This window comes from Sciurus carolinensis, chromosome 17 (assembly GCF_902686445.1).
Source record: "Sciurus carolinensis chromosome 17, mSciCar1.2, whole genome shotgun sequence".
Classification (NCBI taxonomy): Eukaryota; Metazoa; Chordata; class Mammalia; order Rodentia; family Sciuridae; genus Sciurus; species Sciurus carolinensis.
In genome coordinates this window covers 21886097-21902936 of record NC_062229.1, presented here as the reverse complement: position 1 = coordinate 21902936, position 16840 = coordinate 21886097, and the positions used below count along the sequence as shown (strand labels likewise).

At 58.8% G+C, this 16840-nt stretch overlaps 1 protein-coding gene across 8 annotated transcripts; it reads left to right on the top strand.

Moving 5' to 3' along the window:
• Positions 1 to 3574: 3574 nt before the first annotated feature.
• Positions 3575 to 15670, top strand: Pde4c (phosphodiesterase 4C). 8 transcript variants are annotated; one of them, XR_007105860.1, is made up of 16 exons: positions 3595 to 3854; positions 6673 to 6864; positions 7365 to 7401; positions 7473 to 7546; positions 7820 to 7872; positions 8239 to 8351; positions 8431 to 8524; positions 9011 to 9174; positions 9330 to 9428; positions 9816 to 9980; positions 10057 to 10156; positions 10838 to 10992; positions 12544 to 12666; positions 13020 to 13202; positions 13407 to 14623; positions 15264 to 15670. XR_007105860.1 is itself a non-coding variant. In XM_047531638.1 (16 exons), the coding sequence occupies exons 4-16, from the start codon at positions 7378 to 7380 to the stop codon at positions 13656 to 13658; spliced, it is 1599 nt and encodes a 532-aa protein (XP_047387594.1). In that variant the 5' UTR covers positions 3755 to 3854; positions 4647 to 5984; positions 6673 to 6864; positions 7365 to 7377; the 3' UTR covers positions 13659 to 15670. The 8 variants fall into 8 exon arrangements, 6 of the variants coding, with proteins under 6 accessions (XP_047387595.1, XP_047387592.1, XP_047387591.1 ...); XR_007105859.1 differs by having other exon boundaries at positions 15230 to 15670; XM_047531638.1 differs by adding an exon at positions 4647 to 5984 and having other exon boundaries at positions 3755 to 3854; positions 13407 to 15670.
• The last annotated feature ends 1170 nt before the right edge of the window (positions 15671 to 16840 follow it).

The window sequence follows — 16840 nt, the reverse complement described above, 5'->3', positions numbered from 1 at the left end:
CAAGTTCAAGGCCAAGCCCAAGGCCAACCTGTTAAGTGCTCTTGAGCAACCGCACTGGACCTCATCTTTGGCACTGTTCCCAACTGGTGCCTCCCTTCAGCTCCCGTTGGATCATGTGGGTCTGGAAGGGTCCAAACATCTTGAGTGAGAAGCATTTATTAATCACCTACTGTGTGACAGGCCTCACAGGCTGGTGGTATAGACAGACTCATACCAGATGGAGACATCACAAGGTGATCTGTGCTGTGATGGGGAGAGATCAGGACGCCAAGGAGACCAGAAGGAGACTTGTGACCCCAGTCTGCAGGAGTGGGAGGCAGGGAGGATTCCTTGGAAGAAATAGCATCTAAATTTAACCCGAAGCATGAAAGAAGCCAAGCAGAGTGAGTGCAGGAAGGGTGTGCCAAGCAGAAGGAACAGAATGAGCAAAGCCTCAGAGGTTGGGTGTGCAAGGAGCTGAAAACAGATAACTGTGGAGGGGAGGCATTTGTTGAGCACCTACTAAGTGCTAGGTGCTGAGGACTGAGCTGGAAGCAAGACAGATCTGGCCCTGCCCTCAAGAGACTCATAGGCTGGGCCACAGGGCAAATGCAGATCAAATAATCACAACCAGAAACGTGAAACTGTACTCATGGCAGGAAGATGTGCTGCGGGCACGTCCCTGGCTGGCCGGGAAGGCTCCTGAGCGGGCGATGCTCCAGCTGTGGAGAAGAGCCACAGCCAGAGCGAGCCCAGCAAGAGCAGTGAGGAGGGGCGGGAAGCAGAGCAGAGTGGAGCTGAGCGGGGAGGGGCCTCCGGGAGGCACGAAATCAAGTTTGAGGGCAACAGGGAGCCACGGAAGACTCTGGAGCAGGGAAGGGTCAGATCTGACCCACGTGGGACTCAACCTCCGCCTCCTCGCACTGCCGGAACCCTCCGCAGGGCTGTGGCGGGTGGTCTCTCCTCCCCCGACTCAGCGAGACGGCGGTGTCTGTTTCCCTCCTCTCTCTGGCCCCTGGTAGCCAGAGAACAGTGCCTGCCAGGGGAGGGCCGCTCGCACAGCAGGAACCCAGGCAGCGATGTGCTGAGGGCACTGAGACCCTTGGGCTCCTCCTTGATTGACACCAACACGGGACAGAGTCGGCCTTCCTATCACCTTTCAGCCTTGGCTGCTTAGCCAGCAAGACGGGGCTTCCCAAGCTCAGGTGGGCAGGCGTCCCCCTCTGCGGCCGTCAATCCAATTTTAGTTTATGTGCTGCCAAAGAGACCACTCTGTGACTGGCGCCCTCTCTCTCTCTCTCTCTCTCTCTCCCCCCCCCCACCTCCTCTGTGTTGGGGATGGAACCCAGGGCCTCCCTCACACTAGGCAAGTGCTCTACCACTGAGCTACAGCCCCCACAACCTCCCTTTTAAAAATTTTTATATGCCTATAATCCCAGTGACTTGGGAGGCTGAGGCAGGAGAATCTGGAGTCCAAAGCCAGCCTCAGTAAAAGCAAGACATTAAGCAACTCAGTGAGACCCTGTCTCTAAATAAAATACAAAATAGGGCTGGGGGTGTGGCTCCATGGCCCAGTGCCCCTGAGTTCAGTCCCTGGAAACTGTCCCCCCCAATTAAAAAAATATTATGAGACAGGGTCTAAGTTGCTGAGGCTGGCCTCAAATTTGCAATCCTCCTGCCTCAGCCTCCTGAGTTGCTGGGATTACAGGCATGCTCCGCAGCACCCAGTCGGTTTCTCTATTTTAAAAGCTATCAATCACACATGACTGTTCAACCTGTTAATGAAATATTTAAAATCAAATATATTAAGGAAACATTAATCATACAACTATTGATAAAATATTAATGCCAGGGTAGCCTCTGGGACTGCCGAGGGGATAAACCCAATTAACAAATTAAGTGGGAGAGGATAAAAGTTGGGGAGCCCACCGGCTTGGCTCAAATAACCTCTCTGTGTGACTTAGGGCCTGAGACCACACCTCTCTGGACCTCAGGCCCTTGGCTCAGTGCTGGGTACATCAGAAACATTATGATTTCATTTACTCTTTTTTTCTTTTTTTGTACTGGGGATTGAACGCAGGGATGCTCAACCACTGAGCCGCATTTCACATTTTATTTAGAGACAGGATCTCACTGAGTTACTCAGGGCCTCACTGAGTGGCTGAGGCTGGCTTTGAACTCTCGATCCTCCCGCCTCAGCCTCCCAAGCTGCTAGTATTACAGGTGCGCCACCGCGCCCAGCTGTCACGTCTCACTTAGTCCTAACCTACGGTTTTGTGTGTGTGATTTCAGGGGAGGGAGTCACTGGGCCTCAGTTTCTCCTTGGGGGTGTGGAAGCCGGGTGAGCCCCTCCCACAGGGCTAGGGTTGTGTCAAGGCTCCCTGGACTCTGACATCAGCGTCTCCACCAGGCAGAGCCTGGCTGCCTCTGTCCCCTGGGGAATGGCTATAATTAGGTCCGGCCCGGCAGCTACAGATGGTATTTTTGTCTTGGGGTCAGTGAGGTTAGTTTCTACCAGGTGTCTGATTTCAGGGTTGGGTGGACTGGAGGGGTTTCTGGCCAAAGCCCTGAGACTCTCCAACCTCCAGAGCGGGCCAGCCCCTGTTTTCTCATCTGTGCAATGGGGAGAATAGTGTTTCCAGCTTGGCCTGGTTGCCTCGGACTCTCCCGCTGATTAATGGAATCGTTTCCAATTCTCCAGGATGCCAGAAATGTGGTTGCCATTTCACTGGGGCACCCAGGGCCAGGCCTAGGCTGAGGGGATGGGGTTCCCCCTTGGCAAGGGGCACTGTCAAGCCCAGAGCCTTCTGTGCAGCCTCAGCTGGAGGGTCACCTTGGCCTCTGCCTGTCACATAGATGTTCCATGTCCTTCCTGTGCCTATAACACCCGCAGAGACTCAGTTTTGGAGCAGGGCCAGCCTGGCGCATATCCCTGGGTAGAACACCTGGCGCAGACGCTTGGCACGCCCCAGACACCAGAGGCCCCATCTTCTCATTCTAGTGGAGTCCTTCTGCAGTTGGGATGGGGGACAGGAGTTGAAGCGTCACAGGGCGGAAGGCTTGGCGGGAGGTGACTGCGGATGTTTGTCCTGGGTAGAGAGCAGGAGAGAAGGAGGCTTCCAGAGACAGGGCCTGGGGAGTGTCAGAGCAGACGGGGGTCATGTGGGGACTTAGGGTGCTGGGAGAGAGGGAGCTGGGTCAGAGCCTCGGGCGCTGCAGGGAAGGCTGTGTCCCACCACGTCTCCTGCTCCCGGTTTCCCCACCTGCCACAGGATCCAGGGCTCCTAGATTCCCAGCAGCCTTCGGAGCTTTCTCCGTCTGGCAAATGGACAGGGGAGGCTGGACAGGCGGGCGTGGTGGGTCTGCACAGCCCCCATGAGCTCCGTCTCCCTGATGGGGAGCAGGGCGGCTGCGCGTCCCGACAGCCCCTTCGCACTTCCTCATCTCACTCCCCGGCGGTTAGCAGCCCAGCCAGGCGCGCCGATGGGGGACGTGCCGAAGGAAGTGGTTCTGCGCCCCAAGGGGTCACCCCCTAAAGAGGGGGAGCAGTCTCATCGGACTCCATGCCTCAGTTTCTCCGTCTGTCCCCGGGGTCACCAGGGAGCGGTCCAGCGCCCGGGCGGGGCGGGTGCGCCCTCTGCTCCCTCCCCGCGGGGCCCCGCCCCCGAGGCTGTCCAGAAAAGGTCCCGAGCCGCCCGCGCTGGCTCCAGCCTCCACGCGGTCCTGGCGATGCAGGGTCCCCCTGCGCCAGCCCCGGGCCCTGGGCCCGGCTCCCCTCGGAGCTCCCCGCGAGGCTCCCCTGGGCTCTTCAGGAAGCTCCTGGTGAACCAGAGCATCCGCCTGCAGCGGCGCTTCACTGTGGCCCATCCCCTGTGGTGAGGCGGGACGGGGGGCTTGGAGGTGTGAAGGGCAGATACAAGGGCAGATGGGGCCGCTTTCCCTTTCTCGGTGTCTCTCCCGCTGCCCTCGCTCTCGGTCAGTTGGTGACTCTCTCCCTCCCTCCCTCCCTCTCCATCTCTGTCTCCCTCCCTCCACCCACCGCCTAGACACACGCCCAGGGGACCAGCCGGCTGTCTCTTTCCAGCTGTGTGGCCCAGAGCAGGACGGGCTGAGGCTCACGTCTCTCCTGACCCTCGCTGGCCTGGGACCCGAGGGTTGAGCGCCCTGGGGAGGGAGGAGAGGAAGGCTCCGCCCTTGGCCTCCCCCAACCCCACGTTCAGCCCAGCGCCAGCAACAAGATGATCTGGGGACCTCACCACGAACCCGGGTGCCCACGGAAGACCTGATTTGATGCAGGCTTCGGAGTCAGGATGCCCGGGAGTGTAAGGAGGGCGAGGGTCCCTTTCCCAGGCTGAGAGCGAACCCCACCCACTCAGAGCCCGGTTCCCTGCAACTCGGTTCAGTTGCATCTCTGACAAGGTCCACGGCTCTGAGTACATATCCCGCCCTTCTCGAAGCAAATGTCACCTCGTGGGGCAGTGGATCGAGCCTGGGGCTTGTGGGCGCCAACTGTGGCTGGCACCCTGTGTACTTTTTGCACCGAACTCGTATTGGCAATCTGGCACCCAGAGGCTGGGAGACAAGAGGTCTCCTTCAAGGTCACATCGCCAAAGTGACAAGCTAGGAAGAGGGAGGTGTGACTGTGTTCCCTGATGGTGCCATTTCAGACTTGACGTGGGGTTCCGGATCCTAGAGAGCGACCTCAGGGTACCAGACACCAACGCAGAGAGGTACCTTCCGAGGGCTCGGAGGGAGCACCCCGCCGGGTAGGCGAAAGTGAGGATGAAGGAGGAGCGCTTGCCTAAGCTGCACCCAAACCTAGTTCCGAGATCCGGGACCCTGAGTCTCCATGCCTCGGTTTACCGATCTGACCATTGGGCAGCCGGCAGTTCCCACAGCCAGAGCGACCTTAGCCCGAACATCTCGCGTCACGGAACCCGCCGCCTGACCCCGCCGCCCCCGTCTAAGTTTAGAGCAGAAAGAAAAACAGCCATCCCCCGCCCCAGGAAAAGCCAGGCCCTGCCTTAACCCTCGGCGTCCGGGACTCGGATTCGAACACACCCTACAACTGTTCCCTGCCTCAACTTCTCTGTTCCCAGGCACGCTCTCCCATAACCTTTGGGGATAGGTGAAAGAGGGACAAGGGGTCGCCATCTGCGGGTCTCCCCGCTCAGAGGGCAAGTTGGGGTATCCGCCGCCTGCCAGCAGTGTCTCCCAGCCCGCCACCGCGCGGGTGCCAAGGCTCGGAAGGGTTACAAGCCACGACCCTACGTGACACCACGAAGAGACTGTGGTCTCCCCAGCTCCGCGGGACCGGTCGAAACACGAGAACCCGAAGGAATTAGGCGGAAAAGGCCGAGAGAAGCCGAGCTTCCCCGAGTATGTCCGTACTGAGCTGAATGTTCCCGACCTGGCCTGAGCGCTACCCGGACTTAATCGAAGCTTGCCGAGCGTGGACGGACTTAGCCGAAGACGCACGAACTCATTCGAACCTGCCCAGGGTTGCCGGAAGTATCCGAAGATCACCGAACTCACTCCACCCAACTCACCCGGAACAGGTCCCACCCTGAGTGATCTGACCCAACTCAGACGCGACCGAATCTGGCCAAGCAGGACCGAATCGTGCAGAATGCCCCAGTCCGCCACTATCTGAGCCAAATGTTGCTGCCCCCTGCCCAAAGCCTCCGGTTGGGTGTCGATTCGGCCCTTGGACCAGGATAGTCACTGCAGAGGACCAGGTGGACACAGGTCCTTAGAAGCTCTGAATCTGGGTGGTGCCCGTTCCTCCTTGTCTCTGCTGTCTCACTCTCATCTTCTCAAAAGCCCTTGACCCCCAAGGTCGCCTACATCTCAGCCTTTGTCCCACGCTCTTTCTCTGCTGCTGACCCCAAAAGGAGGGGCAAAGATCCCCCTGCCCAGTAAGGGTGTGGTCGTGGGGGAAAAACAGAGAATTGGAGTTTGGATGGAGCAGGTGGTGCTGAGAAGGAAGGTGCTCAGGACAGTGGGTGAGGCTTGTGCAAAGGCCCCGGGGCTGGTGGTGGAGGAGGGGAACAGGCTGAGCGCAAACTGGCGATGGGGCGTGGTCGATGACCAAGGGGCGGGCCCTGAGGGATGAGGGTGGAGCCTGGAGGCTTCGGAGTGTTGCTGGGTGGCCTAAGGGTGCGGTCAAGGCAGCTGCAGGCCGGGCCTCTCTGGTGTGAGGAGCCCTGGAGCGTGTGCCATCTAGGCAGAACCCCAGGTGGAAGAGCCCAGGAGCCATTTTCAGTCCAGGTGGACTTACATGTGATCTAACTTAAGTTTCATCTTTGCGGTTCGGTCACCCATCCACGGTCCTGGGGTGCTCAGATGTGACCCTAGAGCCCTTGGGGACGGAGTTTAACATGCCCATATTAGAGACAGGGTGGGTGAGGTCTAGAGAAAGAGGACCTGCCCATGGTCACACGGCCACTCTGAGGAGCAGCCGGAACCCAGGACTGAGTCCAGGCCCACGTGGGAAGACTCAGGGTAGACACGCAGAGGAGGCGTGAGTGTCACCAGGTCCCTGCGTGAGGCTGTGGGGCTGGTGGGCAAGCTGGAAACCACACCTGCTGGCGCACCGCATCCCCAGGGAGCATGTGGCAGAACAGGTCCCCACCCCCACCGGGCACCCAGCTGCCAGGGTCCTTGCTCTGACCGTATCTTCTCTGCCTTTAGCTTTGACCTCGAAAATGGGCTGTCATGTGGGAGGACTGTCCTGGAGCCTCAGTCCGGGCCCAGCCTTGGTCGTGGGGTTCAGGCCCCCGCCCCTCACAGCCAGCGGCGAGAGTCCTTCCTATACCGCTCGGACAGCGACTATGAACTTTCACCTAAGGCCGCGTCCCGGACCGCCTCCGTGGCCAGCGACCTGTGAGTCGGGGCTGGTGGAATGACGCCTCCTCCGCCCTTGGTCTTCTCCGTTCAGCAAACTCCTTCAAGGACCAACTCGAGCCAGATTTTGAAGTTTAAGTAGGAGTCTCCAGGCAGCTAATTTATGCAGGCGAGGGCGCCGCTAGTGGTATCAGGTCATCTTCTGTGTGTGGCCTTAGCCTGGGCAGGGGTGGGGGTGGCACTGTGGAAACATTAAGGCCAGTTATCAGTAAGTGAACGATACTTTGATTCGAGCTCCCTGGTATCCGTAATGAAAGGGGAAATACGATTGTTTCTGTCCAGACTGTACTAAGATCCCCACTGCCCTGGAGACTCAGTTTTCCCACTTAGGAAAAGTGGGTAAATCGAGGCGCTGGCAGGAGCGCCGTGGGGTTCCCAGGGAGAGTCGGGGAGAAGAGCCCAGGGCCACAAGAGCTCGGGGGAGGCTCGGGGCAGGTGCGCTCAGGCTGAAGATGTTCTGATGGCCCGTCTCCCCGCAGGCACGGAGAAGACATGATAGTGACGCCCTTTGCCCAGGTGGGTTCCAGCCACCCCCACCACGCGCGTGGTTCCGCTCCCTGCCACATCTGACCACCTCCCACCGACAGGTCCTCGCCAGTCTGCGGACGGTTCGGAGCAACGTGGCAGCCCTTGCCCACCGCCAAGTCCGCGGGGCGGCCAAGTACGAAGGGGCGGGCGGGGGCGGAGCCTGACAGAAAAGCCCCCAAAGCGGGCGACAGGTGGCTGGGGCCGCAGCTCAGTGGGATAGCGCTGGCCTGGCCCGCACGAGGCTCGGGGTTCAATCCCAACACCGCAAGAAAGCAAAAGATTTTTTTTAAAGGGGAGACAAGTAGGGGCGGGGCTCGGGCAACTTCAGGTGGGGCTGAGGGCGGGGCCAGTACTTGGGGGCGGGGCCAGACGGGGCGGGCCACCCCTGAGCCTACTGTCACCCCAGGCAGGCATCTGTCGGGAACCCTCCAGCCAGTAGTCAACCCCTTCCACCTGCAGGTAATGCCCGTTCCCACCCCTCCCCCACTGAGAGACAGCTGTCACTTTCTCTCCGTCGTGACCTCCCCAGTCCATGAGCTCTTGCACTGTGGCTAATTGTAACTCCGACACCCCTCCCCCTCCTGCAAAGAACCTCCCTGGCAAATGGAGTCTACCAAGCCCATGTTACAGATGGGGAGGCTAAGGTTCAGAGAGGGTAAGAGACCAACCTGTGGTCACACAGCCACTTACAGATAGATCCGGACCTGGGGTCCTGCGTGGCCCCAGTGGGAAGGGCTTCAGGGTCCAGAAGTAGAGACGGAGGCATAAGGGGCCCTAGGTCCCCTAGTAGGGGTGGGACAGACCCCTGACCAACTTGGCCCTCAGAAGACACTGGGCAGAAGCTGGCGCTGGAGGCCCTGGAGGAATTGGACTGGTGTCTGGATCAGCTGGAGACGCTGCAGACGCGGCGCTCGGTGGGGGAGATGGCCTCCAACAAGGTGAGAGGCCTGCGGAGCGCCCCCCAGCCCTGCCCTCAGGCCCTCCTCACCACTGCCTCCCCTACTGCCTCCCCCACAGTTCAAGCGGATGCTGAACCGGGAGCTGACCCACCTGTCGGAAACCAGCCACTCTGGGAACCAGGTGTCCGAGTATATCTCCAGGACCTTCCTGGGTGAGCTGCGAGGGTCACTGCCTGGGCGGGGCTACCGAGGGGAAGAAGGAAGAGAAGGCTGGGCCTCCGAGACCCACCTCCACATGCAGGAGACACAGCCAGACCCCAAGGCGGGGCCAGAGGGGAGAACGGGGACTTCCAGGAGAGGACTCTGCCGCTAGGGCTTTGAGGCTTCCGTAGAAGTTTGCTGAGGAGAAGCTGCAGGGAGTCAGACACTTGGAGCTCCAGGTTGGGACCTGTACAGGACACTGGTCTGTTTGGGAAAAATTGTTGATCGCCGGTGCTCAGGACCCATGCTGGCACAAGAGGCCTCTGCCATGGGCCTCGGGAGAGGAGAGGCTGCCGAGTCGGACAGGGACTTACTACCCCTCGCTTAAAAATCAATAGGTAGACGCAGGGCTTGGCCTGGTGCAGAGCCTGAGGCCGGGCCGGACAGTCCCGGCTGGTGAACTGGCTTCTCTGGGCCTCAACCCGCCCCACCCACAGACCAGCCGACGGAGGTGGAGTTGCCCAGGGTGACCCCGGAGGAACCCCAGAGGCCCGTGTCAGAAATCAGTGGCCTTCGCGGGCTCCCCCACAGCACCAGCCTCTCGGCAGCCACCGTCCCACGCTTTGGGGTCCAGACTGACCAGGAGGGGCAACTGGCTAAGGTGGGTGCCCAGCTGCAAGGTGGAGGCCCAGGTTTGAGCCCTGGCTCTGCTTGGATGTCCCCGTCACCGGGGCAAGATGAGTTCCACCTGCTGCTGGAGGGTGGGGTCGCGCCTGGGGAGTCAGGCTGGGGTAAGCTCGGCCCTTCACATCTCAGGAGCTGGAAGACACCAACAAGTGGGGACTTGATGTGTTCAAGGTGGCGGAGCTGAGCGGGCACCGGCCCCTCACGGCCATCGTATTCAGCATCTTTCAGGTACCCCTGCCTGCCTCCCCAGACCCCTGGGGTTTCCTTCCCCTGACCCTATCCCGCCATCTCAGGAACACTCATTTCTTCAATCTGACGCCCTGCGGGGGGCAATCAGAGCAGGGTACTGCAGGGTGGATAGGAGTTTACTCAGTGAACAATTTATAGTCAAGGAGCCCCCTCTGGCCAGGGCCTGAAGAGACTGGAGAGAACATCTGGACAGACACGCCCAGTCCTGGGGGACGGGAAGCAGTGGGAAGGACAGAGGGTGAAGGGGTTCAGGGAAGAACAGAGGGCATGGGGAGGGCGCATTCGAGGTTGGGTGGGGGTCCAGAAGAGGAGCAGGGTGTGCGCTGGAGCCCGGGCCAGCCCTGACTGGGGCCTGTGGCGGGCCAGGAGCGGGACCTGTTCAAGACCTTCCAGATCCCAGCCGACACCCTGGCCACCTACCTGCTGACGCTGGAGGGTCACTATCGGGCCGATGTGGCCTACCACAACAGCCTACATGCCGCCGATGTGGCGCAGTCCACGCACGTGCTGCTGGCCACGCCTGCCCTGGAGGTAGGGAGGGCGGCTGGGAGGCTGGGCAGGTGCAGGGAGCGGAGAGCCCGCGCCTCTCACGGCCGGACCTGCTCAGGCTGTGTTCACAGACCTGGAAGTCCTGGCTGCCATCTTTGCAAGTGCCATCCATGATGTGGACCACCCGGGGGTCTCCAACCAGTTCCTCATTAACACCAGTGAGTCTGCGCAGGGGAGGGGGCGGGGCCTGCGCCACACGGTCCACCCTGTGGTCTCGCGCTGGTCCCAACTCTGCTCTGAGCCCAGTCTGCCCTTGCGCAAGTGCTCGGGGGCCTGGCACACAGTAGGTGTTCAATAAATGGGGGAATGAGCTGAGGTACAGCCAATGTGGGTCTACTGATGTGCGCGCGCGACAGTGGGGCTTGAACCCGGGCCTTCCCGCTGCGCCCCGCCCCCAGCCCTTTTCTGTAATGGTGAGCCAAGGCCTCCAGAAGTTGTGAGGGCCTCACTACATTGTGGAGGCTGGTCCTCCTCCTGCCTTAGCCTTCCCAGTCGCTTGGATCACAGGCGTGAAACCTTGGGTTTGAGGAACTTCGAGAAGTCTGTGACCAGCAATTATTGGGCACCTGTTGTCTGCAGGCTCAGGTGTGCTGGGGTCAGAGCGGGGTCCGTTCACTTGGCCTGGGTTCCATTAAGGCCAAGACCGGGCCAGTCGTTCAGCCGGGCTCGCTGGCCTCGGCAGCGCTGGGCCCCTAAGGAGCCAGCCTGGGGTGGACAGCCGAACAGACACATCCAGCCTGCGAAGTCAGTGGAGCTGCGGGGCCCTGGGTGGCCTGGGGAGGGGCGTCGGGGTGGCGCCTCAGGGCGTGGGCGGCGGTCCCAGGCTCGCTTCCCCGCAGACTCGGAGCTGGCGCTGATGTACAACGACGCCTCGGTGCTGGAGAACCACCACCTGGCCGTGGGTTTCCGGCTGCTGCAGGCGCACAACTGCGACATCTTCCAGAACCTCAGCGCCAAGCAGCGGCTCAGCCTGCGCAGGATGGTCATCGACATGGTGGGGCCGCCGCGGGGGTCGGCAGGGGGGCTTCCTTATGGTCTGAGCCCAGCCGGGTGGGAGCTGGCACGTCCAGGCGTTCCGCGGGACCCCCGCGCGTCCCCGCGCTGCGCCTCAGCTGCCTCATCTGCAAAATGGGGCCGAGGCCGCCCAACCCCTGGGGGCATCCCGCGGCTCCTCCGCCAAGCGGTTCCATGTAGCCAGTGTGGAAACCGCACTCCCCGGGCGTTGGGCACACGGTTTCTTCCTTTTTTGGTGCCAGGGATTGAACCCAGTGGCGCTTCACCGCTGAGCCGCATCCCCAGCCCTTTTTATTTTCTTATTTTGAGACAGGAGCTCGCTAAATTGCTTAGGGCGTCGCTAAGTGGCGAGGCTGGCTTTGAATTTGTGATCCTCCAGCCTCCCAAGCCGCTGGGATTATGCACCCGGCGGCCACAGCTTTTTCTAAACCTTACATTAACATCCATCCATTTGATTTTACTCAGCCAGGAGGACTCTGGGAAGTTTTGGGAAGTTCTCATTTGTTCATTTAACATGTGTTTATTGAGCCCCTATGGTGTGCTTGGCCTGAACCAATAACCTAGACAGTTCTGGCCTAATTTCTGAGATTCATGTCCCTGGGGAGATGGAGCCTACAAAGCGCTGTTTAGCATTCAGGGTGCTGTGGATGGCAGAGAGGTCCAGGAGGGCCTCCCGTGGGGGACACTGAAGCCAGGACACGGATGGGAGGCGTGTTCCTCGCAGAGAGAACAGCATGTGGGGATGGCTCAGAGGAAGACAGGGCCTGGGGTGAGGAGCTGCTGAAGGTTTGGCAAGGGAAGTGTTCTTGGCAGTGCATCCAGAGTGGGGGCGCCATTCGGGGGGAAGTTTTGAGACTTATATCCAATCCTCAGAGACGCCTGGGCCGTGTGTGGCTCACTCCCGGGCTGCATCCACAGGTCCCATTAATGTGACTTTTAAACAGCCATGCCTAGGGCTGAACTTCCCATCAAATGGCTGAAAATAGTCCTTTGGGGCACAAAGTAGCCACAGGGATGTTTTGGGGGCATCAAGTCAGGTCCCCAGATCCAAACCCTCCCACGACTCCCATGATCTTCTAGATAAGTGTCTGCCCCCCAACCTCTGAGGCCCTCGACCTCCTGGACCTCCTTGCCTCCATCACTCTTGTGCTCACGTGCTCCAGCCACAAACTCCTCTATGTTCACACAACACATTCAACCCCAGGGCCTTTGCACAGGCCACATCCTCTTCAAAGTCTCCGGTCTACCCTCTGATGCAAGTCATCTCAGCTGCTGAGTGGACTCACCCGTCCCCACACCCTGGCACTCCTGTGGGATGCATGGCTGAGCCCAGTGAGCCCAGGGAAGGGGCCACTGATCGAGTCCCTCTTCTGAGCTGGTTTGCAGTGAATCTTATTATACCCTCCCATTTCACAGAGGAGGACACTGGGGCTCTGAGGGCTGAGGGGTCTGAGCAGGGGTGGCCTCTCTAGAAGTGGGAAGCAGGGCAGCCGGGTCCTCATGCCTGTCACCCACCCTGGCCTGTCCCCAGGTGCTGGCCACAGATATGTCCAAACACATGAATCTCCTGGCTGACCTCAAGACCATGGTTGAGACCAAGAAAGTGACCAGCCTGGGTGTCCTGCTCCTGGACAACTACTCTGACCGCATCCAGGTATGTGGCCAGGTGGGTCCCTGGGCCTTGGATTCCGAAGTTCTTATTTTATTGCATTTATGAAGCACCAACTGTATGCCAACCTGAAGAAATGATGTCACGTGCTCTGTGGTGGCCACTTCTCCTCCCAGGCTTGTTTCCCCACCTGACATGGTGTCTGCGGCACGAGCCTTCGGGGGCCTCTATGCCTGTCCCTCGTCCACCTTCTCCAGGAGCCATTCTCCAGCCACACAGACCGCTTAGGTTTTTAGTTCTTCCCAAGTATTTATTGAGCAGCTACTAGGGGCCAGGCCGGTGCCTGGGCAGGTCTGGAGAGGCGGGTCCAGCCAGTGCCCGCCTGTCTCCACCCCCAGGTCTTGCAGAACCTCGTCCACTGTGCTGACCTCAGCAACCCCACCAAGCCGCTGCCCCTGTACCGCCAGTGGACGGAGCGCATCATGGCGGAGTTCTTCCAGCAGGGCGATCGGGAGCGCGAGTCAGGCCTGGACGTCAGCCCCATGTGTGATAAGCACACAGCCTCCGTGGAGAAGTCCCAGGTCTGAGGCTGCCTGAGCCTGGCCGCACGGTGGGGGAGGGAGGGACCCTGGGCTCTGCACTCCCAGACGCTGAAGAGGGTTTTGAGGGATGAAGAGGAGTTGGGAAATGGAATTCCAGGGAGAGGGGAAGCACGCCAAAGGCCTGGCACCGGCCGGGTTTCACGTGACCCGTCGCCTGCCCGCCTGCCTCCTCCCGTCTCCCAGGTGGGCTTCATCGACTACATTGCCCACCCGCTGTGGGAGACCTGGGCCGACCTGGTGCACCCGGACGCGCAGGACCTGCTGGATACGCTAGAGGACAACCGAGAGTGGTACCAAAGCAGGATCCCCCGCAGCCCCTCGGACACCCGCAGCCCCGAGAGCTTCCCGTTTGAGCTGACTCTGGAGGAAGCGGAGGAAGAGGAGGAGGAGGAGGAAGCCCGAGAGAGGGGGGCCTCAGAGTCCTCCAACACTTAGCTCCAGTACCCAAGGCCTGCCAGACCCCAGGGCCCTGCCCCGGGACCACCAGAAGCTTCCAGGCAGGCCCTGCATGGATCCCTGGGCAACGTAATGGCCAAGCCGTTTGGCCCCTGATGGCCCCTGGTGGCTGAACTTGCCAGGAAGAGGTTCCAGGGGTGCTTGCTTCACTTTCCCGCCTACTGAGCTAGACAACCAACTTTCTAATGATAGGCAGGTCTCAGGATCTAATTGGAGGCACCTGACTGGGTCCACTCTGACCTCAGGCTTGGCTGAAATGACTCTAAGGGGCTGGGCTGGGGGCAGCTACTTGTAGCACCACTGGGGTCTCCTCCTGAACCCTAGCATGGAGAAGGGGGCCTGCCAGGTCCCCTTAGTCATTCTTGACCCACATAAATCCCTTGATTCTTTCTTTCCAAATATTTATTGAGCAGCTACTATGTGCCTGGCCTGTGCCTGCTCTGTGCCTCTGGGGTAGCCCCCTCAAGGTGCGGGTGGGGAGTCAGCACCCCACAGGTGCCTCCCCATCCCCCTCTGCCAGGCAGCTCACGGCAGGAGAATGTTTATTTGAACAGAGGGATTCTTAGGGCCAAAGCTTCATCCAGACCCAGCTGCAGCCCTGGAGTCATGGAGGAGGCGTAGGAAAAGGGAGTCCTTTGTTGGGGACCGTCTCCAGAGACTGATTTGAACTGCACACCACTCGTTTAAATGGTTGCCTTTTCCATTTTCTATGTGGGTGCTGGGAGGGTCCCAGGGCCCATGCCGGGCGTGCGCTCTCCCACCGAGCTGCACCGGCCCCCAGTCTCCTATCTTCCGTAGCGCATCTCCGGAGGTTCGCGCCTTCTCCTCTGGCTGCTTCGGGACCCTGGGCTGGGTCCCCCACACGGTCTCCCTGTTGGAATACGACAACAAAACTGCAGAATTTCCACAAGCCCAGCTCACCTTTGTGCCTCCCGCGTCCCCAGGTGCCTAAGATCGTCCCTAGAGGGAGGGAGCCCTGTGACGCTTTCTTGCAATCCGAAGCTCCTTCTGGGCCTCTGTGACCTGGCCCTAGTATGCTGCTAAAGGCTGACTGAGGCTATGGTGTCTGACATCCCTGAAGTATCTTAGGCATCAGGCAGCATTGAGCATTTCTCTGGGACTCGATAAACCCTTCTGAGTTTAAGATACCCGAATTTCCAAAATCGGGTCCTATCCAGGTGTGGTGGTGCACGCCGGCGATCCCAGGGACCCAGAAGGGTTGCAAGTTTGAGGCCAGCCCAGGTCATAGAGATCCTGTCCCAAAATAAAAAATAAAAGGACTGGGGGCGTAACTCAGTGGTAGAGCATTCCTGGGTTCAATCCCCAGTAACCCCCCCAAAAAAGTGTACTGCCCATTTCACGAATGGGGAAACCGAGGCACAGAGAAGCCCTGTTGCCTGCTCAAGGCCACACAGTCCGGAAGCGGAAACAGCCAGCGGCGCCCCCTGGCGGTAGGAGCTGGAGGTGCAGCGGGCGGGCAGGCGCGCTCCGGGGTCCTCCCGAGCTGGGCTGGGTCAAGCTCATCCTGAGCGTCTGGCTTTGTGTTCAAGGCTCAGGTTGGATCCTCTCTTCGAAACTTTCCAGAAACATTCAGTATGCTCCCCGCTCCCTCCCTCCCTGTGCGCCTGGAAACGTGTACACGATGCACGTCAGCACTGCAGCCCTGGCCGGAGAACAGCTGGCCTCCTTCGTAAATATTATGACCACTGGTAATTCATCATCATCGATTAATGCCAGGCTCCCACCCAGGAAGAACTAGAAGGTCGTGAACTTGGTACGAGCACCTCCAGATTTCCCTTCTCCTCTCTGGTCCAGCGCTGAGCTCCACCCTACTTCCTTCAGATTTTTCAAAGGCAGAGACTTAGGGGATTTTTATTTTAAATTTTTCTGTCCACACTCCTTACAAAGTAGTATGTCTTCGCTGCAGAGAATTTGGGAATAATGGAAACATAAAGAAGAAAATAAAGTATTACTATAACCCCTCTGCTACAGATTGTCTTCCTTTAGTTTTTCAACTTCTTTCCCTCTGGTCCTTTCTCCACATGTTTATAAGAACATGCATCCCGGCTGGGGTGGGGCTCAGGGTCAGAGCACTTGCCCAGCATGCTTGAGGCCCTGAGTTCCATCTGCATCCGTGCAAAAAAAAAATTTTTTTTTTTTTTTTTTTGGGTGCTGGGGATCAAACCCAGGGCCTTGTGTTTGAAAGGCAAGCACTCTACCGACTGAGCTATCTCCCCAGCCCCAAAATTTTTAAAATAAATTTAAGATGAACGTGGTGGTGGACACCTATAATCCCAGCGGCTCAGGAGGCTGAGGCAGGAGGATCATGAGTTCAAAGCCAACCTCAGCAACTTAGCAAGGCCCTAAGCAACTCAGTGAGACCCTGTCTCTAAATAAAATATTAAAAAGGACTGGGGATGTGACTCAGTGGTTGAGCACCCCTGGGTTCAATTCCCGGTACCAAAATAAATAAGTAAAATAAAATAAATAAAAGAAAATAAATGTTCTCTTTCAATGTGGAGCCTCTCGCTCTTACTGATTCCGTTCAGCTCTGCAGGCCTCACACGCCGAGCTGGTTCTCACCTCGTACTGACACCAGGAGCTCTCTCCTGGCCCCACTCCTCACCCTTTGGGTCTCCTGGAAGCCCTCCCTCATTGTCTACCCAAGTTGACCCCAGCAGAAGCTCCCCAGGCTGGGATCCTTTCCTGTCCACCATCTTCTCCTGTCTGTGATCCCCAGAGGCCCTGTCCTTTACCCACCTTTCTGATGGGCCTTGGCAACTTTGGTAAGTTCTTTATCCATTTATTTTTATGGTAGTTGGGGTTGAACCCAGGGGCTCTACCACTGAGCTATACCCCAGCCATTTTAGTTTTTATTTTGAGACAGTGTCCCGCTAAGTTGCTCTGGCTGGCCTCAAACTTGCAATCCTCCTGCCTCAGCCTCCCTAGTTGCTGGCACTACAGGGGTACGCCACTGTGCCTGACCTCAATAAATCCTTTAAACTTCTTGGGTCTTAGTCTTTCATGGGTAAAATGAACTCTTTGCCAGGATCACATAATTAGAACAGACAACGTTTGAAGAGAATGTATCCTGAGCCAGGACTGAGTGATCCCTGGATTTCAAACCAACTGGTCTCACTCTCCCATTTCACAGATGTAGA

Bases quoted from the DNA above. Each gene is read 5' to 3' on its own strand.
- Pde4c (XM_047531639.1), top strand. From the start codon at position 3,709: ATGCAGGGTCCCCCTGCGCCAGCCCCGGGCCCTGGGCCCGGCTCCCCT. The intron at 6,865-7,364 runs GTGAGTCGGGGC...GTCTCCCCGCAG, and splicing joins GCCTCCGTGGCCAGCGACCT to GCACGGAGAAGACATGATAG. The intron at 12,667-13,019 runs GTATGTGGCCAG...CTCCACCCCCAG, and splicing joins ACTACTCTGACCGCATCCAG to GTCTTGCAGAACCTCGTCCA.